The 25,496-nt window shown below is 44.6% G+C and overlaps 1 protein-coding gene across 1 annotated transcript in view; it reads right to left on the minus strand.

Annotated features, from left to right (window-relative positions):
• ZNF276 (zinc finger protein 276) overlaps positions 1 to 25,496 on the minus strand; it is a 57,094-nt gene that overhangs the window by 20,638 nt on the left and 10,960 nt on the right. The window contains exons 3-6 of the mRNA XM_068260685.1: positions 20,006 to 20,049; positions 6,668 to 7,133; positions 5,970 to 6,050; positions 4,447 to 4,557 (exon numbers count right to left, since the gene is read on the minus strand). Of these exons, the coding sequence (XP_068116786.1) occupies positions 4,447 to 4,557; positions 5,970 to 6,050; positions 6,668 to 7,133; positions 20,006 to 20,049 (702 nt within the window). The remainder of the gene's footprint in view (positions 1 to 4,446; positions 4,558 to 5,969; positions 6,051 to 6,667; positions 7,134 to 20,005; positions 20,050 to 25,496) is intronic.

The following is a 25,496-nucleotide window of genomic DNA, read 5'->3' on the forward strand; positions in this document are numbered from 1 at the left end:
GTTCACCCCCAAGGGTTTTTATCCTAACGGACCAGAGCAATTTTCAGTTGTCAGCGCTCCTCCCTTTTATTCCCTAATAACTTTATTACTACTTATCACAAGAAAATGATCTATACCTCGTTTTTTTCGCCACCAATTAGGCTTTCTGTGGATAGTACATTTTGCTAAGAATTTTTTTAATTCTAAATGCATTTTAATGAGAAAAACAGAAAAAAAAGAAAAAAAATTATTATTTCTCAGTGTTCAGCCTTTATAGTTTTAAAATTAAACATTCTCCTGTGGATAAAACAAACACGTTTTATTTTCCCAGTGGTCCCGATAATTAAACCGTTTAGATTATGTCCCTACCACAATGTATGGCGACAGTATATTATTTTGAAATATAAGTGGTTATTTTTCTGTTTGTTCTGGCCATAATTACAAGCCCCTATGTAATAAATTAAAATTAATTTTCCCCCATAAAATATAGAATAAAAAAAGCTGAGTCCCTAAGGCAACTATTTATTTATTTTTTTTAAGCTGATTTTTTTTTTTTACAAGTGTTTTTTTTGGGGGGGGGGGGGGGGGGGGAGGGTTGGAAGTGTAATTTTATTAATGATGTGTATATACTTGAAAATGTATGTATTTTGTAGGTGTAATATACTTTTTGGCCACAAGATGGCGCTAGTGAACACTCATAGGACGTTTTCATTTTTTTTTTTTTTTTTTTTTTTACACTTTATTAACCACTTCGCCATATCTGGACGCATATATCCGTCCAGATAGGCAGTGGTGCTGCAGCCGTGTGGTGCGCGCGATCGGGCCCGCGCGCGCCCCCGCTGCCCCCCCGATCAGTGAATGGGAATATAATTCCCATTCACCGATCCAAGTCCCCGGCAGAAATACCGACGCTTTCTCATCAGAGAGCGTGATATTTCTGCCCCCAGGAAACAACTTCTCTTTATTTTAGTTCCTAGATGCGACATTGTTCGCATCTAGGAACTTTTTGAATGTGGCCATCTTGTGGCCAAATAGTAAACTGCCCCCACATACCTGTATTGAATAAAAAATACATTATATTACATCTAAAATTGGCTATTTACCTCCCAAACTAAAATTACCCAAATACATTTTTGTATTAAAAAAATAATAAAAAAAATTACAATTAAAAAAAAAAATCTACATAAATAGTTACCTAAGGGTCTGAACTTTTTAAATATACATGTCAAGAGAGTATCTTATTACATTTTTTAAAATTATAAGCTTGTAAATAGTGATCGACGCAAATTGAAAAAATGCACCTTTATTTCTAAATAAAATATCGGCGCCATAAATTGTGATAGGGACGTAATTTAAATGGTGTAATAAGCGGGACAAATGGGCACATAAAATGCATGGGTTTTAATTACTGTAGCATGTATTAATTTTAAACTATAATGGCCAAAAACTGAGAAATGATGATTTTTTTCCATTTCTATCTTAATCTTCCTGTTAAAATGTATTTACAGTAAAGTGGCTCTTAGCAAAATGTACTACCTAAAGAAAGCCTAATTAGTGGCGGAAAAAACGAGATATAGATCAATTAATTTTGATAAGTAGCGATAAAGTTATTAGCGAATAAATGGGAGGTGAACATTGCTCGGATGCATAAGATTTTCGAAGCTGTAGGCTGAAGTGGTTAAACTGTTACATTTCCTGTTTATGTGAATGGACGTAGCCGCTGTTCGCGGTCACGTCCATTCACTCCAGGCACTGCGATTGGGTAGAGGACTGTTCGGTCCTCTTCCCCAATCACCCAGCACGGGATCCCGACGGTAATGGCGGCGGTAGCGGCGGACACACGGCGGTAGCAGCGGCGGGAATGCGCGACGTATTAAAACGCCATGTTGCTGTTAATAGCGGTAAGCATGACGTTTTAACCAGCTGAGCGGTCTGGACGAGCTCAGCTCGTCCAACACCGCCAGCGGCTGCCGCTCAGGCCCTGCTGGGCCGATTTTAATGAAATAAAAAGCAGCACACGCAGCCGGCACTTTGCCAGCCGCGTGTGCTGCCTGATCGCCGCCGCTCTGCGGCGATTCGCCACGAGCAGCGGCGAAAGAGGGTCCCCCCAGCCGCCTGAGCCCAGCGTAGCCGGAACAAAAAGTTCCGGCCAGCGCTAAGGGCTGGATCGGAGGCGGCTGACGTCAGGACGTCGGCTGACGTCGATGACGTCACTCCGCTCGTCGCTATGGCGACGATATAAGCAAAACAAGGAAGGCCGCTCATTGCGGCCTTCCTTGTTTATTCTGGGCGCCGGAGGCTGCATGAAATAGTTTTTTTTTTATTTAAAAAAAACCCTCCCGCAGCCACCCTGGCGATTTAATCAGAACGCCAGGGTGGTTAATACGTTAGGATGGCGGTAAATGGTTAAGGTTAATTACACCAGCTTTCTGGAAATATAATGAATATAACATATACTGAAAGAATGTATATGTATACATACAGAATATAATGAATAGTCTTGACTGCAGATTGTAATGCGTATTTTTAATCACTGTCCAAACCTTTTTTTTTTTTTTTTTTTTTACCCCAATCGTTTAAGCACGCAGCACCTCATTAAGAAATATAGGTGAATAGGTGAATCAATAACACAAAAATATGCACATTTTAAAACATTTTTATGCAATCTTAAAGAAAATCTGTAATGAAAAAAAACTCCCCTGGGGGGTACTCACCTCGGGTGGGGGAAGCCTCCGGATCCTATTAAGGCTTCCCCCGTCCTCCTCGGTCCCACGGCGGCGGAGAAAATCCTCCCGGAGCGGCGGTAAATATTTACCTTTTGGCTCCAGCGCAGGCGCACTATCCGCTCTTCCCACGGAGATAGGCAGAAATAGCCGATCTCCATCGGGCCGCTCTACTGCGCAGGCGCAAGTCTCCTGAGCCTGCGTAGTAGAGCGGACCCAACGAAGATCAGCTATTTTCTCCTATCTCCGTCAGAAGAGCCGCAACAGCGCCACCCGCTGGAGCCAGAAAAGGTAAATATTGATCAGGCTGTCGGATTTGTCGCCTGTGCGTTCCAGGAGCTGCAGCGAGACCGCTGTGGGACACAGGAGGACGGGGAAAGCCTCGACAGGGTCCAGAGACTTCCCCCTACTGAGGTGAGTACCCCCCAGGGGAACTTTTTTTCAGTACAGGTTTTCTTTAAATACAACTTTCATTCACATTTCAATTGCAATATAATGTTATGCATATACATTCTTTTAACATATGTCATATTCATTATAGTTATGCAAAAGCTGGTAAGATCAACCCCTCAAAATACTGAACTGACTTCACCTATGAATAGATTTGACTGGAGAAGTTATGCATATTTATTATTATAATTATTGAGGTATATGATACAGGTTCTTTTGAACTGTGATGGCTGTTTTTATAGAATAATTCTTAGAATATGTATACAATCTTAGCAATTTGCTTTTCTGAATCTTACACGATTCTGCACCATTGGGCTCCTGGTCTCCTTTTGTCTTTTAAATGTACCTGGGGTTGTTACAATCACAGGAACCATCAACATAAGCTATCCTCTGAGTACAGTCAGTGACATGGCTATGTACTCTGTATGTAAAGTGCTGCAGAAGATGTCAGTGCTATACAAATACATAATGATAATAAGTTAGAAAACATATTAGACTACGACTGGTAAGGATTACATTGTGAGCTCCTCTGAGGACAGCCAGTGACATGACTATGTACTCCGTAATGTGCTGCAGAAGATGTTAGTGCTATATACATACATAATAATATAGGACATTACACTATGACTATGATAGCCTTAAGGTGGCCACTAATGATCCAATATTTTTCATCCAATCTTACCAATTCTTACCAATTCTATGTAGTATAAGGGTAAATTGAGTGAATATACTGAATGGATACTTCAGGCAGTTACCTTATATTACATAGAAATGGTAAGATTGGATGAAAAAGGTTGGATCATTAGTGGCCACCATTAGAGTGTGAGCTCCTCTGAGGACAGTCAGTGACATGACTATGTACTCTGTAATGTGCTGCAGGAGATGTCAGTGCTATATAAATACATAATAATAATATGGTAGGACATTAGGCTATGACTATGGTAGGATTAGAGTGTGAGCTCCTCTGAGGACAGTCAGTGACATGACTATGTACTCTGTAATGTGCTGCAGAAGATGTCAGTGCAATATAAATACATAATAATAATAATATGGTAGGACATTAGACTAGGACTATGGTAGGATTAGATTGTGAGCTACACTGAGGACAGTCAGTGACATGACCATGTAGACTGTGGTAGGGATTAGAGTGTGAGTTCTTCTGTGGATATAAAATCTTGCCTGGTGATGAATATAAGTACTGCAGCTCCTACTAGTGGTGACAGAAGTGGCCATTTCCAGCTAGTATCAGGATAGCTTTATTATAAATAACACGCTTGTGTGGCAGTGCACTCACCGCTCCCGCTTAATCTTCTTCCTCCAGTCTGGTTTGGGCCCCGGCTTCTTCCTCTCTCCAGGCTCCACCCTCCTTCCAGCTTTTCTGCGGCTGCTCTTTCTTGGAGGAATCCTGGAACAAGCCAGAGATCTTTTACAATTGAGTGAGTCACAGCCAGCAGGCAGGCAATGGGCGATCGAGTAGTATACTACTCGAAATGGGAATTCAAATGAAGTCTAAGTGACCACAGGCAGCGGGAAGTTAACTTACCCAGAAGTCTTGGGGGGACGTCTGCGTTTCATTACGTGTCACAGGCATAATGAAAGCCGTGTTCCAAGACTCACTTCCGTGCTTCCTCCTTCCAGCTTGAAAGAGGAAGTGCGGTAGTGAGGCTTGCAATGCGGCTTTCATTACGCCTATGACGCGTCATGGAACGCAGACATCCCCAAAGACTTCTGGGTAAGTTAATTCCCCACTGCCTGTGGTCACTTAGACTTCATTTGAATTCCGATTTCGAGTAGTTTACTATATATATTTTCATAAAATATATATATTTTCATGTGAGTAGTGCGCCCCCCCCCCCCCCCCCCCCCCCCCCCCAAACACGAGTTATCTGAACAACCACTGTAAAGAATAAAAGTAGCATAACACTATTTAGTGCCTGCTCTTGCTGCTCCTGATCTATGTGCTGTCAAGAGGCAGAATTTCCTGTTATGCCAAAATGGAGTTGTTTAAAAGTCAGGACAGTGGAGTCAGTACAAAAATCATTAGACTCCAACTCTTACTCCGACTCCTCAGTTTATGAAACCTCCAAATCCAGGTACCCAAAATGACTCTGACTCTTTGGTCCAACTCTTACCAGGGCTGTGCAGTGAGTACAAAAATCATACAACTCCTCAGTTTATGAAACAGACTCCAGGTACCGAAAAAAATTGCCACGACTCCTCAGCCCTGTTAAAAAGGGACAATGATTTTGGGTCAAGGTGACCCTAATGGTGGCCATTAACTATACAATCCGCTGCACAATCAAATCGGTATAAATCGATAAGACATGCCCACTAATGGACGATAATCCGCTAATTAGATCAGAAAAACGGGTCAATCTGATTGAATTGGTCAGTGGGTTTTCGGATTACAATGCAGAATCAATCAATCGTGCAATTGATTGTATGGTTAATGGGTTTCATTAGGGTCCTTTGACACAGGACAGAATCCATGTGCGATTTCCATGTTTGCTCATTTGCGTTCTCCGCATATCTAATGCAAGTCAATGGCATCCAAATTTTCTGCAGAGTAAAAAGGGCCATCATGTGAATGGCAAGTTTATTACATACAAATTCATGTAAATTAACTTTGTTGTGATTCATGGAAAAATCAGAATGTGAGAATTCACATAAGACCGAAAAAAAAAGAAAGAATCGGAAGCAGAAAATGCAGCATTGCAAATACTAGAACATTGCAGGGTAAGTGTGCAAACACCGTTCTAATCAGATATTTTTGCTGCAAAGTCCAGCGTGCCTTCTATGCAGTTACTGATAGATTACCTCTTCTCTGTATATGGTGTAAAGGAGTCATCAGACGACAGCACCTCCATCTCCTCTCCGTCATCCTTGCTTCGGGACTCTCTGTACACAAAAAAAAAAATCATCATCTTTAGCCCTTTAGTGTGTTGAGTGCCTACAGGGTACAACCACACAGACCAAACTCACAGCCCTGGGCCACCCATGACGTCAGGTGACGCTGCTTCCTCAGGTGGCGTCAGAGCGACATCCTGCCATCCACCCTCCCTCCCCGGCCGCCGCTAGTTCACCTTCCTGAAACAAGCAGTGGCCGCCTCCTGGAGCAGGAAATGCTCGCCGGGTCCCCCCGCCTCACAGACCTCAGATCGCGATCCGCAGGTAGCGCTGCAGTGAAGAAAAGACAGCGGCTCATAGCCGTACCGCATATGCCGAAGGAAGTAATTGCCTCCAGTATACGCATTGCTATGGCAACTGCTCTCCTTCCATCCAGCATTGTAATTGCCTCCAGTATACGCATTGCTATGGCAACTGCTCTCCTTCCTTCCAGCAGTGCTGCAGTGAAGAAAGGACAGCGGCTCATAGCAGTGCATATGCGTAGGAAGTATTACCTGCGGCATATGCATTGCTATGGCAACTGCTCTCCTTCCTTCCTGCAGCACTGCGGGTACCCTCACAGGTTTGCCTCAGGCATCAAAAAGTCTAGAACTGGCCCACATACTCACCCCTCTGAGAGGTCGCTGCCGTCCTCCTTCCCTTGCTCAGCAGAGTCCTCGGCTTCGGGTGCATCAGTGAGATCAGGACAGGGTGAGGCCGGGCTCTCCGGGGGCGGAGCTGGTAGTCTGTTATGTGAAGGTGGGTTACCCTCTTTTCCTGCATCAGAAATGGGTGGGGTGGTCTGCATACTATGTGGTGGACTGTATGCTGCAGTCACGGCGTCGGTCCCAGCAGCGTCTATTCCATTACTGCTGACCAGTGTGGTGATTTCTTCATCCTGAGCGTCTGAGGTGGCCGAGTCCAGTTCCATGATGTGGTCATGTCCCTCTCTGCAGCCCCACACTGCCCGTATGATGCCGCTGTACTGCGTGGAGAGTACCTGCTGCAGGCTGGGCACAGAGGAGCAGCCTCCGGCATGGCTGTGACTCCAGTGGACCAAACTGTGGAGGCAATCCGGGCTGGAGGTGATGAGATCTGAAAGCAGAACATAGGTCACCATAGCGAGATAGAGAGAAAGCTTTTCACCACTTTTGGGGGAGAAAAAATTAGTCTTTTAGTCCAAAAAATACAGTAATACTTTCATCCACAGCCCCTGAACAAGCATGCAGATCAGGTGCTCTGACTGAAGTCAGACTGGATTAGCTGCATGCTTGTTTCAGGTGTGCGATTCAGATACTACTGCAGCCAATAAGATCAGCAGGACTGCCAGGCAACTGGTATTGTTTAAAAGGAAACATCCATATCCCTCTCAGTTAAGGTTCTCATTAACAATTGATAAGTGGATGGCAGCCTTCACTAGTCAAATCTGGTGGCAACCTGAAGTCTATGGGAGATGCAGACAGCCACTTCACAGGAAACTGCCCAATGAGATGATAGTCTGCATCAAACACTATTCCCTATGAGGAAGCCATGCTCTCCAATGTCCAAAGCTGCTCTTCTACAAGCTCCGCCTCCCTGTACAGTGTCAGGACTTACAGCATACATATAGAGGAGGTTCTAATGACTTCTACAAGCTCCGCCTCCCTGTACAGTGTCATGACTTACAGCTTACCTACAGAGGAGGTTCTAATGACTTCTATAAGCTCCGCCTCCCTGTACAGTGTCATGACTTACAGCATACATATAGAGGAGGTTCTGAGGACTTCTACAAGCTCTGCCTCCCTGTAAAGTGTCATGACTTACAGCATACATATAGAGGAGGTTCTGAGGACTTCTACAAGCTCCGCCTCCCTGTAAAGTGTCATGACTTACAGCATACATATAGAGGAGGTTCTGAGGACTTCTACAAGCTCCGCCTCCCTGTACATACAGGATCTTCTCAAAAAATAAGCATATTGTGATAAAGTTCATTATTTTCTGTAATGTACTGATAAACATTAGACTTTCATATATTTTAGATTCAAATACACACAACTGAAGTTGTTCAAGCCTTTTATTGTTTTAATATTGATGATTTTGGCATACAGCTCATGAAAACCCAAAATTCCTATCTCAAAAAAATAGCATATTTCATCCGACCAAAAAAAAGAAAAGTGTTTTTAAAACAAAAAAAGTCAACCTTCAAATAATTATGTTCAGTTATGCACTCAATACTTGGTCGGGAATCTTTTTGCCTCTCCTGACCTGAACCCCATAGAGAATCTGTGGGATATTGTGAAGAGAAAGTTAAGAGCCGCAAGACCCAACACTCTGGATGAGCTTAAGGCCGCTATCGAAGCATCCTGGGCCTCCATAACACCTGAGCAGTGCCACAGGCTGATTGCCTCCATGCCACGCCGCATTGAAGCATCCTGGGCCTCCATAACACCTGAGCAGTGCCACAGGCTGATTGCCTCCATGCCACGCCGCATTGAAGCAGTCATTTCTGCAAAAGAATTCCCGACCAAGTATTGAGTGCATACCTGAACATAATTATTTGAAGGTTGACTTTTTTTGTTTTAAAAAACTTTTCTTTTTTTTGGTCGGATGAAATATGCTATTTTTTTGAGATAGGAATTTTGGGTTTTCATGAGCTGTATGCCAAAATCATCAATATTAAAACAATAAAAGGCTTGAACTACTTCAGCTGTGTGTATTTGAATCTAAAATATATGAAAGTCTAATGTTTATAATTTTTTGAGAAGATCCTGTAGTGTCATGACTTACAGCATACATATAGAGGAGGTTCTAATGACTTCTACAAGCTCCTCCTCCCTGTACAGTGTGATGACTTACAGCATACATATAGAGGAGGTTCTGATGACTTCTACAAGCTCCGCCTCCCTGTACAGTGTCATAACTTACAGCATACATATAGAGGAGGTTCTAATGACTTCTACAAGCTCCGCCTCCCTGTACAGTGTCATGACTTACAGCATACATATAGAGGAGGTTCTAATGACTTCTGCAAGCTCCGTCTCCCTGTAGTGTCAGGACTTACAGCTTACACATAGAGGAGGTTCTAATGACTTCTACAAGCTCCGCCTCCCTGTACAGTGTCATGACTTACAGCTTACATATAGAGGCTTTGATTAATCTGCTTCTTCAGGGCTGCGATTCTGACAGCAACTTTTAGCTGAAGATAGTAATAGCTGCATTCCTCGAGTCAACTAAAGTTGGCTGTGCTACAGTATGGAGGCTGCCAGTAGTACAATATGGAGGCTGCCAGTAGTACAATATGGAGGCTGCCAGTAGTACAATATGGAGGCTGCCAGTATTACAGTATGGAGGCTGCCAGTACTACAGTATGGAGGCTGCCAGTAGTACAATATGGAGGCTGCCAGTACTACAGTATGGAGGCTGCCAGTACTACAGTATGGAGGCTGCCAGTAGTACAATATGGAGGCCGCCAGTAGTACAATATGGAGGCTGCCAGTAGTACAATATGGAGGCTGCCAGTACTACAGTATGGAGGCTGCCAGTAGTACAATATGGAGGCTGCCAGTACTACAGTATGGAGGCTGCCAGTAGTACAATATGGAGGCTGCCAGTACTACAGTATGGAGGCTGCCAGTAGTACAATATGGAGGCTGCCAGTATTACAGTATGGAGGCTGCCAGTACTACAGTATGGAGGCTGCCAGTAGTACAATATGGAGGCTGCCAGTAGTACAATATGGAGGCTGCCAGTAGTACAATATGGAGGCTGCCAGTAGTACAATATGGAGGCTGCCAGTAGTACAATATGGAGGCTGCCAGTAGTACAATATGGAGGCTGCCAGTACTACAGTATGGAGGCTGCCAGTACTATAGTATGGAGGCTGCCAGTAGTACAATATGGAGGCTGCCAGTACTACAGTATGGAGGCTGCCAGTACTACAATATGGAGGCTGCCAGTACTACAGTATGGAGGCTGCCAGTACTACAGTATGGAGGCTGCCAGTACTACAGTATGGAGGCTGCCAGTACTACAGTATGGAGGCTGCCAGTAGTACAATATAGAGGCTGCCAGTAGTACAATATAGAGGCTGCCAGTACCACAGTATGGAGGCTGCCAGTAGTACAATATGGAGGCTGCCAGTAGTACAATATGGAGGCTGCCAGTAGTACAATATGGAGGCTGCCAGTACTACAATATGGAGGCTGCCAGTACTACAATATGGAGGCTGCCAGCACTACAGTATGGAGGCTGCCAGCCCTACAGTATGGAGGCTGCCAGCACTACAGTATGGAGGCTGCCAGCACTACAGTATGGAGGCTGCCAGTACTACAATATGGAGGCTGCCAGTACTACACACCAACTGTCTGAGCTCTCAGCTTCTGAACCACATTAAACAAATTAAACGCGCTACTACTGAATCCCGTCTCTGCAAGACAACGAGGACTGGTATATTCACATCATTGCGTTCCAGCGCATTGTTATGTCCATTTTGCAGTTGACCGTGACACGCACTCTCTCGTGTGAATGTAACCTTCCCACTGTATGTGCTGCAGTAGAGTGCACTCTGGAAAGCACAGCATGCTGCATTGCATGTAGATAGCAGTAACGGGCGCATGTTGTAAAATCCAACAAGGTCCAAACTACAGCTCCATGCTTTTCCTCCAGTGACCGCTACAAATAGTGAAGGAGCAACATGCAGATGATCCACAAACCACACACAGATGCATACAGGAAAAGCCGGGGGCAATTGTGTCGGTTTTTCAAACCAGTGCATACATTTTTTCCAGTGTGAATGGGCCCTAAAACGGTCATACATCACTCCGTATATGGCAAGATCATTTATGATTATTTATTCCTGTGATACAATGAGGGCAGCCATGTTCTGTTTGTCACATTGTCACAGGCTGAGGGCTGGAGATGCTATCAGCTTGCCTGTGTGTAAATTCACTCCCCTCTCCTCCTCCCTCTGAAATCAATGGCTAGTAACCTCCTCCTCCTGCCCAGACTGAACTCCCATAAGCCCCTACTACCTGGGACTGAGTGCCAAGGCACAAAAGGAGCTGTGGGCGTGGCTTGTTTAGTTTATAGGGAATTAGAGTATTAAAACAAAACAAAAAAAGTATTTGGCTTGAGGAATGCCCTATACACTATAGGAAAGGAACACAATTATGCAATGAGTAAACATTTATCTCAGATCCACTTTAAGTATTTATATAGCGCCGACATATTACGCAGCACTGTACAGAGTATATATTTTCTTGTCCCTAACTGTCCATTAGAGGGGCTCTCAATCTAGTCCCTACCGCAGTCATATGTCTATGTATGATTTGTGTAGTGTATGTATCATAGTCTAGGGCCAATTTTAGGGGGAAGCCAATTAACTTGGTTAATGTTATTGGGATGTGAGAGGAAACCCACACAGACACGGGGAGAACATAAAAATGCCTTGCAGATGTTGGCCTGGCAGGGATTATAAACCGGGGACCCAGCGCTGCAAGGCAGGAGCGCTAACCACTACGCCACCGCCATAGAGGGATCTATTGCCTGCCCACACAATGTCCAGCAATGTGCAATAGATTTCAGCATAAAATGAGAGGCAGCAGAGGATAGAGGGGCCTGGCGAGCTGGGGTCACAAAGAGTCCAACACGACGGAACAGCAACTGAATAAAACCTCAGTACATATTAGAGGCAGAGGATCAGAAATGACACCCCTCCATATTCCGCTCTTTTTAAAAGTGAACTCAAATTAAAAAATACAAGATTTCAGAAATAAAATCTATTTTCTAAATTATAATAATAAATATATAATATATATATGTTTCTTTAATATTTGACCACAGCAGATTTCCTTGTGTAATCAATTTTTGATTCACCAGGCTCTGCTACGCTGGCCACTATAGGTTGAATTATATGTCTCAACATTCATTATATGTACTTTGTTACCTAGATTTTCTTTTTGTTTATTTATTTTTACAACATCTGTACATATATATAATTTTTCATATACTTGTGCATGTTTGATTGTTTGTCGCTGGCTCCCCGCCCCTTCCCGCCCCCTGTCCTGTCCCCTCTGAGTGCGTCATAGCGGATCTCCGTTCCTGGGCATTTTCTCCCATTTGCCAGGGTGGAGCGCATTATTTGCGCTCCAATGACGCGCTCCTGTGCGCCTCCGCGTCATCGCGCGGGGCGTCCAAGCGTGGGGACGCGGGGGGCGTGACTGGGGCTGCCGGCCAGTGCGACCAGCATAAGAACGCCGTCATGGCGCTCTCTCAACATGCTCTCCGCTGCTCGCCTTTGATAAGGCCGTTAGGAAACGGCGAAACATGTTAGGCTACATCACAGCGAGATACTCTGCCACCTTGCCACTTGGGACTCCTCTCCAATAACATCATCTTTCTTTTGGAAACCATTTGGACAGTCGGTTTGGTAACTATATCACCACCTATGCATCACTCTATGTGGATCTCCATTATTGTGTGTGGAACTTTACCAATTGCTGAGCTATACGCTATATCATTACACTCAGATCCTAGGGATCTCTAATGCTGGATTCCTGCTGGCTTTGGTCAACATATTGCTTGCCTACATATGGCTTCTCAGCTTGCTACAGATTCTGTAGTGGAACTGTGCTAACTGCTGTTTGTGGAACTTTGCGTACTGCTGAGCTATATGCTATATAACCGCACTCAGATCCAAGGGACTTTTGTTGGCCTCCATCAACATACTGCTTGCCTGCGCACTGTTTTTCCAGCTTGCTACAGATGATATTGTGGTCATTGATCCATACACCAGGTGCTGCTGTGTTTGAAACTATACTGCTCACTAACAACCTCCTGACAACCTGCTTGGCTTACTAACCACTTACCAGCACCATTCACCTCTGCGAGTGAGGGGTGCACTTATGTGAACACCAACAGCCATAACAGTGCTTTTGTGTCATTTGTTGTATCATTAGCCCCTGCGAGTGGGGGGCTCAGCTGCTTCATCTCTACATCCCGTTTTTCACAATGGAGAACTATCTTTATCCCCATACATGGTTTCCTTCACATTAATTGAAACATCTCTATATATAACTTTTTTTGGGGACTGCAGCCCCACAGTATAGACGGAGATTTGGAGTTCATAGTGGCCTCTCTGTGGCGGAGTTGTATGACTACAATTTTTAACGTTTATATTTAGATTGTGTGTATATGTTTAGTTTTAGAATATTTGTATTTTTGTACTAATAAAGTTGTCGTGAATTTTCATGCACCCAAGAGCCAACTCTCTCTTTTTTGTTGCTTTCTTATATCCTTGTTGGCAGGATGCATGAAAAAGATTTTTTCTGATAATTAATACTACGTGTTCATTCATCCATTCACTATTCCCAATCAATCTCAGGTTCCCCTTTGAGTAATTTACACAATATATGTTTGAGGCATCCAGCCTTTGGGAAACCTGGGTTGAGGGATTATATTGGAGTATATGTATGATAACAGCCGGTGAAATCTGTGGGTCATGTTACAGTGGGACGAGATCATACAGCAGGTGGGGGAGGAATGTGCACGAGACAGAGGGGCACGCAATGCTGAGCAGCTAATTAATTCCAGCTTTAGAAAGCTGGTAAAACTGTATGAACAGAAGAGTAGAACATGGTGGAATATTAAGTTTAATGAAAAGTATCTGCAAGAGGGGAAAGCTCCCTTATGGCTTCGTATTCAGATTTTTCCTTTTAAAAAACCTTTAACAGATAACTTCAAACAAAAATGGGAGGATAATTTTGAACATTGCTCTGGGGTTATGCTTGGATTGATGCAGGAGTTGGGGGAGACTGATCTGTTGGAAATCGATAAAAAAATTGGAGCAATTCGAGAATCTTTAAATTCATTTACTGAACATCCATTGTTTCTAACTAGAAATAAGAATCTCAAGTTACATATTGAGAAGTATAATAAGGAGTTACTGACTCGGAAAGAAAATAAATTGGAGAGAGACAAAGCAGCTTATAAATTTGGCTACGCCTATAGGTGGGGCAAAGCTCCCCCCAGGGGCAAAAAGCCTGTTCCGATTAATCATCCCCCCGATAAACTCCCCGCGGCACCCCCTGCGGACGCCCCTGGGGACTCTAGCCCTTTAGAAGAGTCAGAATCATCGGTAGGACGTGAGAGTGACACATCAGTCTCCTCCACCGGACACGGCCCAGACATCCCCCAGCGTCCGGCAACTAGATCAACCATTAAGGTTATAAAGGGGTCCCAAGGTACTTCAACATCGAAAATTAAAAATAAAATTCTCAAGCAAAAAGAGAAGGAAATAAAGTCTCGGAGGGGCCCTATTAATAAATACCTATCCGCTAACACCTCACAGGAGGAGGAGAGTGAAGTGGAGGGAGGAGCATGTGGCGGCTCTGGCTCCCAGTCATCCTCCTCCTATTTTTTGGAGGAGGACGGGAGACAGATATTGCCAACGTGACTGACGCTTCCACTTCAAACTCTTCCAATAACAATATGCAAGTCATTAATATATCTGGCTTCGAATTCACTAGCCATACGATGGATCTTCTGGCTAAGGGGCTGGGCTTTTGCCCCAATAGCACCTTGGACAGATTTGAATTTGTTAAAGATTTACATCTATTTGCACGCAAAATTGTTTTGAAAATGTTGCATAAAAGGAAGGAAAATTCCCCCTTAGGGGGCATGATCACTGATTGGAAAGATTGGTCTAATCAGGACTACAGAGCCTTGATGGACCTTGTGAAACTAAGTGAAGAAAGTGGTCACATTGATGGTGGGGATTTGTTTGGATTTGATTCAGAGGAGAGATCTGTGAGTGGCTCCATCAATCAACAGTTCAGATCTCGCTCAACCTCATTCCCCCCCTTCTCCTTATGTCCTAGTGTTAACTCTTTTGTTTCTTTAGTAGAGGAGGATATTCGTAAATTATGGACTGAAAAACACCATACTCCCAACTTATCGTTGGAAGAATCTCAAGCGCTGCATGAGCTACGCCAAAATAGAGACATTATTATTAAACCCTCGGACAAGGGGGGGAATGTGGTTATCATGAGATCTGAGCAATATATATATATGTGCCAAAAAATTCTTAAGAACAGGGAATGGTACTGTAGGGTCTCCGCATCCAGGGTCATCACTAATCAGAGAAGTCTATTTGATCTTATTGATACGGCTGTAAGTGAGGGCGTCATTACGGCGCCTTTCTAAAAGTTGAGAACCCGGTTACACCAACGTTTTACGCGTTACCCAAAGTTCACAAGAATCCATCTAGGCCCCCGGGACGCCCCATTGTATCGGGCAATGGGTCTCTCACGGAAAAAATTAGTGTCTACGTAGATAGACACCTACAACCACATGTCCATCGGTTACCCTCTTATGTACAGGACACTTTGCATCTTCTCACTCTATTGGAGGGATTGCAATTGCCTACGGACGCTCTGCTGGTGACCCTGGATGTGGAGGCTCTCTACTCCAGCATACCACAGGAGAAAGGTGTGGATGCTGTGGGTAGATTCTTGAGTGAAATGGATGTGGGCGAGACTCCACATAATCAGTTCCTCCTGGATTGCTTGAGGTTTATTCTTCGGAATAACGTTTTCGTCTTTGATGGTGTCCACTACCTCCAGGTGCAGGGGGCGGCCATGGGAACCACATGTGCTCCCTCTCTGGCCAACCTGTACCTGGGGGAGTGGGAACGCCACCTTTTCGGAAATGACGCCCTCGTCATGTACCTGTGCCACATTGTATCTTGGCATAGGTACATAGACGATGTGCTGATGTTCTGGACTGGTGGCAAGGACCTACTGTATGAGTTCATTATGTCCTTAAATCGCAATGATTGGAACTTGAAATTCACCATGGAGAGTCACAGCAGCTCGATCCCTTTTCTGGATCTCATCATTAGTGCCGATGGAGAGGGCCATTTATCCACCCAGATTTATCGCAAATCCACGGCATCCAATGCCTACTTACATGCAAGTAGTGCGCATCCATCACATACTATACGTGGTATACCTACCGGACAATATTTACGTGTCCGACGTAATTGTACTGATGATGTTACATTTGAGAAGGAAGCCAAATTATTGCGAAGCCGATTTAAAGAAAGAGGTTATAAAGATCGTTGGCTCAAAAAGGCATACAAACGAGCCAAATTGACCAATCGTTCGGATCTTTTACAAAAAAGCCTAAGATCTTAGACGATTTCAAAGAAACTCGTTTAATCACGCGATATAGCGATCAAAATCGGGGGGTCGTTGGCGTTCTCCAGCGGCATTGGCACATTCTCACCAAAGATAATACCATCAATGAATTTGTTCCCTATAAACCTGAGATTACCTATAGACGAAGTAAGACACTAGGGGACTTGCTCTCCACAAGCCATTTTTGGGGTAAAAAGGGACCTGATAGTCACTGCAAAGTCAAGGGCACGTATAGCTGCGGTGGATGCGCTTACTGCCAATATTTACAAATTGGGAAATCGGTTGTTCTGCCCAATGGCCGCAGGTGGTATTTGCAACATTTTGTTAACTGCAATACCCCTGCGGTCATTTATTTGCTTTATTGCAGATGTGGTTGTTTTTATATTGGCAAAACTTCTCGAGCTCTTAAAGAAAGAATTAAGGATCACGTAGGAGATATCACATGCTGCAACTTTAAATCCCCCATTTCCCGTCATGTTCATCTTGAGCATCGCGGTGATGCTCATTATGTCAGATTTATAGGACTCGATGTGATTCATCGACATCCTAGGGGGGGTAATATAGATAGAGCTTTACTTCAATTGGAGTCCCGATGGATTTTCAATCTGGGCGCCACTAAAGACAAAGGCCTTAATGACAGCATTAACTATCGGGTCTTCCTCCCCAATTAGGCTTGTTGAGGGAGTGAGGCCATTGGCTGCTTTCCAGACCCTGTTCCCCTGTTTCTTTACTGTTACACCTGCTCTTCCATTGCCTCAGCTGCTAGGGGAGGGGGCCCATATCCCCCCCTTCCTTTTTGTTCTCGTCCTCACTGTTCTATATATGCTACTCACTCTATATGATGGACATGGGATTTTTGCATGCCCATCGAGTACTTATTTATTCATACGGCTGTTTACATGTCTCCAATGTGGTAGTTTATACAAGATATGTTTCTTTAATATTTGACCACAGCAGATTTCCTTGTGTAATCAATTTTTGATTCACCAGGCTCTGCTACGCTGGCCACTATAGGTTGAATTATATGTCTCAACATTCATTATATGTACTTTGTTACCTAGATTTTCTTTTTGTTTATTTATTTTTACAACATCTGTACATATATATAATTTTTCATATACTTGTGCATGTTTGATTGTTTGTCTCTGGCTCCCCGCCCCTTCCCGCCCCCTGTCCTGTCCCCTCTGAGTGCGTCATAGCGGATCTCCGTTCCTGGGCATTTTCTCCCATTTGCCAGGGTGGAGCGCATTATCTGCGCTCCAATGACGCGCTCCTGTGCGCCTCCGCGTCATCGCGCGGGGCGTCCAAGCGTGGGGACGCGGGGGGCGTGACTGGGGCTGCCGGCCAGTGCGACCAGCATAAGAACGCCGTCATGGCGCTCTCTCAACATGCTCTCCGCTGCCCGCCTTTGATAAGGCCGTTAGGAAACGGCGAAACATGTTAGGCTACATCACAGCGAGATACTCTGCCACCTTGCCACTTGGGACTCCTCTCCAATAACATCATCTTTCTTTTGGAAACCATTTGGACAGTCGGTTTGGTAACTATATCACCACCTATGCATCACTCTATGTGGATCTCCATTATTGTGTGTGGAACTTTACCAATTGCTGAGCTATACGCTATATCATTACACTCAGATCCTAGGGATCTCTAATGCTGGATTCCTGCTGGCTTTGGTCAACATATTGCTTGCCTACATATGGCTTCTCAGCTTGCTACAGATTCTGTAGTGGAACTGTGCTAACTGCTGTTTGTGGAACTTTGCGTACTGCTGAGCTATATGCTATATAACCGCACTCAGATCCAAGGGACTTTTAGTGCTGGATTTTTGTTGGCCTCCATCAACATACTGCTTGCCTGCGCACTGTTTTTCCAGCTTGCTACAGATGATATTGTGGTCATTGATCCATACACCAGGTGCTGCTGTGTTTGAAACTATACTGCTCACTAACAACCTCCTGACAACCTGCTTGGCTTACTAACCACTTACCAGCACCATTCACCTCTGCGAGTGAGGGGTGCACTTATGTGAACACCAACAGCCATAACAGTGCTTTTGTGTCATTTGTTGTATCATTAGCCCCTGCGAGTGGGGGGCTCAGCTGCTTCATCTCTACATCCCGTTTTTCACAATGGAGAACTATCTTTATCCCCATACATGGTTTCCTTCACATTAATTGAAACATCTCTATATATAACTTTTTTTGGGGACTGCAGCCCCACAGTATAGACGGAGATTTGGAGTTCATAGTGGCCTCTCTGTGGCGGAGTTGTATGACTACAATTTTTAACGTTTATATTTAGATTGTGTGTATATGTTTAGTTTTAGAATATTTGTATTTTTGTACTAATAAAGTTGTCGTGAATTTTCATGCACCCAAGAGCCAACTCTCTCTTTTTTGTTGCTTTCTTTATAATAATAAATAGCAGTCTTTTTTCAGCTGCATGATGACAAATATAAAATATTTTACATTTATTGGAGGAACCCCTCCCTTCCTTTCATATTGCCGGGACAGAATCCGGCAGACTGGTGGAGTGGGAGGTGTCCGGCAAAGGAGGAATTGCTAATGGCTGCCACCTGTATAACCCTAGTTATACAAAGAGAAGGGTGAAAAGCATGCACTGAAATGCTCATAGGACTGAAGGAGTGTTTATTTATCTTTGTATGTGTCAGAGTGATGCAACTAAATATTTTGAATTAAAAAAAATGTTTGGTTTGGATCCGTTTTAAAGGGGCAATACAGTGAAATATAAGCTCTTGGGATTTCCTTAACTGTAAGTTTCTATTAGAAGGAGCACCACATATTAGACAGTGCTCTTGTTTACAAAGGTCATCTGTATAATTTATAGCTCAGATACAGATCCTGCGTCCCATCGCAAGGCAAAGGAAATGACGAACTCTGCATCAGTTACGCTGTGTGATTGTAGCCATCTCTCTCCTCTGGTCAGCTCAGAGCAATGGAAGTCCATTCTTGTAAAGCTGTGAAAGGTGTTTGGTAAATAAACAGGCAGCCTGGTTATTTACCTAAGACATTCCAAAGTGCAGTACTTTGTCCTGAATGAACTTGCACTAGGAGGATGGGGCTGTGAGCTGACTGAGAGAAGAAAGATATCAGCCCTAATCATGCAGCCAAGCTTCCCTTGCCTTGGCATGGCAGGATCTGTATCTGGGTTATGAATTATCCAGATGACCTTTGTTAACCAAAGCACTGTCTAATACGCGTTGCTCTTTCTAATAGAAACTTGCTTTAAGGGAAATCCCAAAATCTTATATTTCACTGTTATGCCCCTTTAAAGGGAACCTTAACTGAGAGTGATATGGATGTTTCCTGCTAAACAATACCAGTTGCCTGGCAGTCCAGCTGATCTCTGTGACTGCAATAGTGGCTGAATCGCACACCTGAAACAAGCATGCAGCTAATCCAGTCTGACTTCAGTCAGAGTACCTGATCTGCATGCTTGTTCAGGGGCTGTGGCTAAAAGTATTAGAGACACAGGATCAGCAGGCGATTCAGGCAACTGGTATTATTTTACATAGAGAAAAAGGTGTAGGCAGCGCTTCCAAATAGAGAAAGCTGCACCTGAATTGATTAAGCTGCAGAGTAGTGCAGAGCTCCAATGGACCATATTACACAACATGCATTCAAACAGGTACAGCAATGGAGGGCGTATTATTTTAAAAGGAAAAATCCACATCCTTCTCAGTTTAGGTTCCCTTTAAGCAATGACTGAAGCAGCTGTTACCTGGACAATGTAACAGGCCTCACACTGTAGTATCAGTTTCCTCACCTGCACAGGGACCGGAGGAGATGCTGTCCGGATGGGGAGCTCCGCTGTAACAGAAGAGAGGAGAATGTCACTGGTAACCATGCAGACTGTACAGAGTCTCTCCTGCAACGTATAAGTATAATGCTGCCTGTTATCTGGGTTATATCACAGATGAGCAGAAAGGAAATGCCATTACATCATATCCTGTAGAGCCGCCCACATACTTCAAGCCAGCCTATCAGGTTACTGCCTTCTACCTGCAGACTGACCACTCAAAAGGTCCAATACAACTTCTTCATACCCGATAAGCTGATTCCAGCACTGACACAGTGATCCGAGTATGTCAGATACTGCATGGCCATACTAAACGGCATGAGCTGTGCAAACTCCTCCCCCCATCCCAGCATCACCTGCAGGAGGTAGTCAGTGAGAAATTGGGAGGAGGCACCAGCCAGTCTCTTCCTGTGAACACAGCTGACCCCACCCACTTCCTAATTGTGATCCACAGGAGGGAGCAGAGGAAGGGGGTTGGGTGGGGTCAGGGTCTGTCTCTGCTGGCAATTTTCATATTTTAATCACAGATCTCTGCATCACATGACTGATGTTCCTAAAACTGGCCACTAACGGTTCAATTTCTAGCGAAAAATCATTTGAGCGATCAGAAATTCTGATCGGACGAAAAATCGTTCACTACACCATCAACTGACCAATCATTGCTTCCTATCTATCACGACCAACAAGAAAATCCAAATTTTGGTTCGACCAAAATTCAATCGGACGATTGTTTTTAGAATCGTTCATTATCGATTGTGCTCATCAACTGAGATTATTTACAACCAATCCGATCAGAATTTCTGATCGCTCAAACGATTTTTCCCGAGAAATTGGACCGTTAGTGGCCAGCTTAAAGGGAATTTCTATAGAAAGTCTGCATCAAATATAAACACTGTGCGAATTTGACATCCTGTATCCACCTTTACTAGTGGTGAAAAAAAGAGTGAACCAGGGTTCAATCACTACAGTTCTGTTTTATTAATGCCGTTCAGGATCCAGAGTCATACTATGTGCTGCAAGAAATGGCTCTAAAATAATGTGTAATATTATATTATTAGAGCTTGTTTATTTAAAAAAGTATCAGTTTTACTTTGCAAAGACAGAAAGGCTGATGTGTGAATAAAGGGATATTTATACAAATGATTTTAATGGTTACGCTCTGATAATGAGGTTTGTGGGAAGTGAGATGCTTTCTACCAGCAGAGCTACAGCAGCTTGGAAATACATCAAATTAATAAAAGGATTGTTGGCATCGCGGTGGGCCCGTTTCCACTAAACGCAAATTCGCACAGCGATTTGCGGAGTGATGCGATGTGCTGCGGGGCGAAATATGGATTGCATACTGCTGCAGCCGCGTTCGATTTCCCTTAGCAGCCAGTGACAGCCGCATTCAGACTTCCGGAAGACAACCGGAATTCACCCGCGGCTTTCTGCAATACGAAAAGACGATGGAAACTGGCCACACAAAATTCAAGTCATGGACCAGCATCACCCCCCTATCAGCTGCCACACGGCTCACAAAGGGGAAGACTCTTTACTCCTGTTTATCTCACTATAACCGGTTATGTACAATCACTGTGGACAACCAGCACACTGTGGTTTTGGTAAATTAGGCCCAGTATAGATCCACAAACATCAAATCAGCCAAAACATATAAACCACTTTAAACCAGTGTAGCTCCCTCTAGTGGTCAGGCCTGTACTCTACGATTTGTGAGAGTATCCTGTGGAATTGGCTACATATCTGTAATACATTTATGGCAGCCTATAAAATGGTGCAGCTCCCCCTGGTGGTCAGACATGAAGAGCAGTGAAGGTGCCCTGTGGTATTTATCTAAATATCTATATGTATAATACACTACCAACCTACAGTGGGATGCAGAAGTTTGGGCAACCTTGGTTATTGTCATGATTTTCCTGTATAAATCGTTGGTTGTTACAATAAAAAATGTCGGTTAAATATATCATATAGGAGAGACACAGTGATATTTGAGAAGTGAAATGAAATTTATTGCATTTACAGAAAGTGTGCAACAATTGTTTAAACAAAATGAGGCAGGTGCATAAATTTGGGCACCACAAAAAAGAAATTAAATCAATATTTAGTAGATCCTCCTTTTGCAGAAATTACAGCCTCTAAAAACTCTTCCTGTGGGTTCCAACAATGGTCTGGATTCTGGTTGAAGGTATTTTGGACCATCCCTCTTTACAAAACATCTCTAGTTCATTCAGGTTTGATGGCTTCCGAGCATGGACAGCTCTCTTTAACTCACACCACAGATTTTCATTTATATTCAGGTCTGGGGACCGAGATGGCCATTCTAGAACATTGTACTTGTTCCTCTGCATGAATGCCTTAGTGGATTTTGAGCAGTGTTTAGGGTCGATGTCTTGAAAGATCCAGCCCCGGCGCAGCTTCAGCTTTTGAGTTACTTTAGAGAAAAGGACTTCATATCATTGAGAAAAAGAGGAACTGAAATGCAATCTTGCAGTACAAAAAAAAAAACTTTAGAAAACGTTATTAAAACACTTGAAGTGACAAAAAACTGGTCAGCTTTGTCACCGATTCCTGGACATTGGTCTCCAGAATCTGCTGATACTGAGTGGAATCCATGCGTCCCTCAACTATGACAAGATTGACACAGCCCCACAGCATGATGAAACACCACCATATTTTCCTTTAGGCAACAGGTGTTTTTCTTGGAATGCTGTGTTCTTTTTCCTCCATGCATAAGGCCCCTTGTTATGCCCAAATAACTCAATTTTAGTTGCATCAGTCCACAGCACCTTATTCCAAAATGAAGCTGGCTTGTCCAAATGTGTTAAGTAGATTCATAGAAAAGCAGATGGTTGGCACTACAGTGAAATGGCATGCACACATCAGCTGCGACTAGGGTTGCAACGGTATGAAATTCCACGGTATGATAACCGTCAAAAAAAATACCACGGTATGACGGTATTACGGTATACGGTATTATACAATTATTTGGACCCGGGACCCCCCCCTTACATTAAATAATGTGCCCGTCCACCCCAGTGTGGGGTTCCCCACTCCCTCTGGAACTGTAAAATGGCTCACCCTGCTCCTGCAAAAGTCCTGGTGGCGTAAGACATAGGTGTAGCCAGTAGTAGGTGGCCATAGCATAGGTAGCCAGGAATAAGTGTAGCCAGTAGTAGGTGGCCATAGCATAGGTAGCCAGGAATAAGTGTGGGTAGTAGTAGGTGGCCATAGCATAGGTAGCCAGGGATAGGTGTAGCCAGTAATAGGTGGCCGCAGCATAGGTAGCCAGGAATAAGTGTAGCTAGTAGTAGGTGGCCCCAGCATAGGTAGCCAGGGATAGGTGTAGCCAGTAATAGGTGGCCGCAGCATAGGTAGCCAGGAATAAGTGTAGCCAGTAGTAGGTGCTGGCAGCATAGGTAGCCAGGGATAGGGTGTAGGCAGTAGTAAGTGGCCGTAGCATAGGTAGCCAGGGATAGGTGTAGGCAGTAGTAGGTGGCCATAGCATAGGTAGCCAGGGATAGGTGTAGCCAGTAGTAGGTGGCCGCAGCATAGGTAGCCAGGAATAAGTGTAGCTAGGTGGCCGCAGCATAGGTAGCCAGGGATAGGTGTAGCAGTAGTAGGTGGTCATAGCATGGGTAGACAGGCATAGGTGTAGGCAGGATAGGTGGCCGTAGCATAGGTAGCCAGGGATAGGGTGTAGGCAGTCATAGGTGGAAAGGAAAGAGTGCCTGCGATGTAATACTGCCTAAAATGTACCCAGCTTACCAGTCCTGTTTGTAGAGCTTGCCCGGGCATTGAATGGCAGCAGGATAACGAAGAATGGCAGAGGGAGAGGCAGATTTGAAAGGTTGTCTCTTGATTGGCCGTGATGGGCGGGACAAGAGCCCCGTTACTGAGCCAATCACTGCTCTCGCTCTTCTACTGCGTGTGCGCTCCAGCCGATGGGGGAGCAGTCTCTCGTTCCAGGTGCGTCGTCATAGGACGCGCGTCCCATCCGCACCTGCGCAGTGCATCAGCAAGCCTCCCGCAACCAGGAAATAGCTGCGGGAGCTTGCTTTTCATGGAGGTAGACAGGGAAATGTGAACGGCGGCGGTGGCGGCGATGCGGAAGTGGCGGCGATGCGGAAGCAGCGAAAGGCAGCGGGAAAAACCGGTATTTTGCAAATGTGCATGGTATGATTACCATGCACATTGAAACCGTGATATACCATAATACCGGTATATCGCGGCAACCCTAGCTGCGACAACAGGCAGTTTGCACAGGGGGACTACACATACGCCTCTTCTTTAAACCTCTTCAGCGTGCTCAAGCAACAACATCAAATGGCAAGCAGACAAAGATAGCAGGAAAGCTGGCACTGCTGCAAGTGTTCAATTTATTGTAGCGAAGATAAAGTGCAAACGTGCAGCATCTTGCAAAAAGTATAGCATGAAGAAACACATACCCTGGTGAGAAGAGGCGTGGAGGATGGTGGGTGCTGGGCACAGGATGCCTGACGGCCGTTTCGCGCTAAACAGCGCTTCTACGGAGGCTGCCAGCCTCCGTAGAAGCGCTGTTTAGCGCGAAACGGCCGTCAGGCATCCGCATCGGCCCCACCCCCTCCGATCGCCTCCGGCAATCAAAGCAAACAGGAAATCCCGTTCAGAACGGGATTTCCTGTTTGGCTTCCCCCGTCGCCATGGCAACGATTGGGATGACGTCATCGACGTCGTGACGTCAGAGGGAGTCCCGATCCACCCCTCAGCGCTGCCTGGCACTGATTGGCCAGGCTGCGCACGGGGTCTTGGGGGGGGGGGGGGAGCGCGGCGCGGCAGGTAGCGGCGAATCAGCGCGGAGCGGCGGCGATCGGTATATACACGCAACTAGCAAAGTGCTAGCTGTGTGCAACAACAACAAAAAAAATTATGCAAATCGGCCCACCAGGGCCTGAGAAATCCTCTGTGGCGGCTTACCCCGAGCTCAGCTCGGGATTATCCCCCAGAGGGTTACAGGTTTTAGAATCAATAAAATGACAACAGTGCCCGAATTTATGCACCTGCCTAATTTTATTTAAACAATTATTGGGCAATTTCTGTAAATCCAATAAACGTCATTTCATTTCTCAAATATCTGTGTGAAGTTTCGCATCCCACTGTATAATATATAGCAGCTCCCCCTGGTGGTCAGCATCAGAAATACTGGCCAGAGAGGAACAGAGGTGTGGGAGGGAAAAACAGGAGGGAAAGAGGCTTCAGCCAATCAGGCTGCATTCGTTAAAGCGGTATTGTCACCATAAAAATCAAATTTCAACAGCAACTGGTCTGAGTGTATTAAGTGATGAAGATGCTAATCCTGCATTCAAAACTTGCAAACATTTTTCTGCTGTTATGGTTCGTAGTTATCACATACTTTAGGAGCACTGGCCCTAGCGAACACGGTAAATCCAGCGCTGGAGACTTGGGCGCAGCAGCGCAGGAG

Source organism: Hyperolius riggenbachi, chromosome 11, assembly GCF_040937935.1.
Source record: "Hyperolius riggenbachi isolate aHypRig1 chromosome 11, aHypRig1.pri, whole genome shotgun sequence".
Classification (NCBI taxonomy): domain Eukaryota; kingdom Metazoa; phylum Chordata; class Amphibia; order Anura; family Hyperoliidae; genus Hyperolius; species Hyperolius riggenbachi.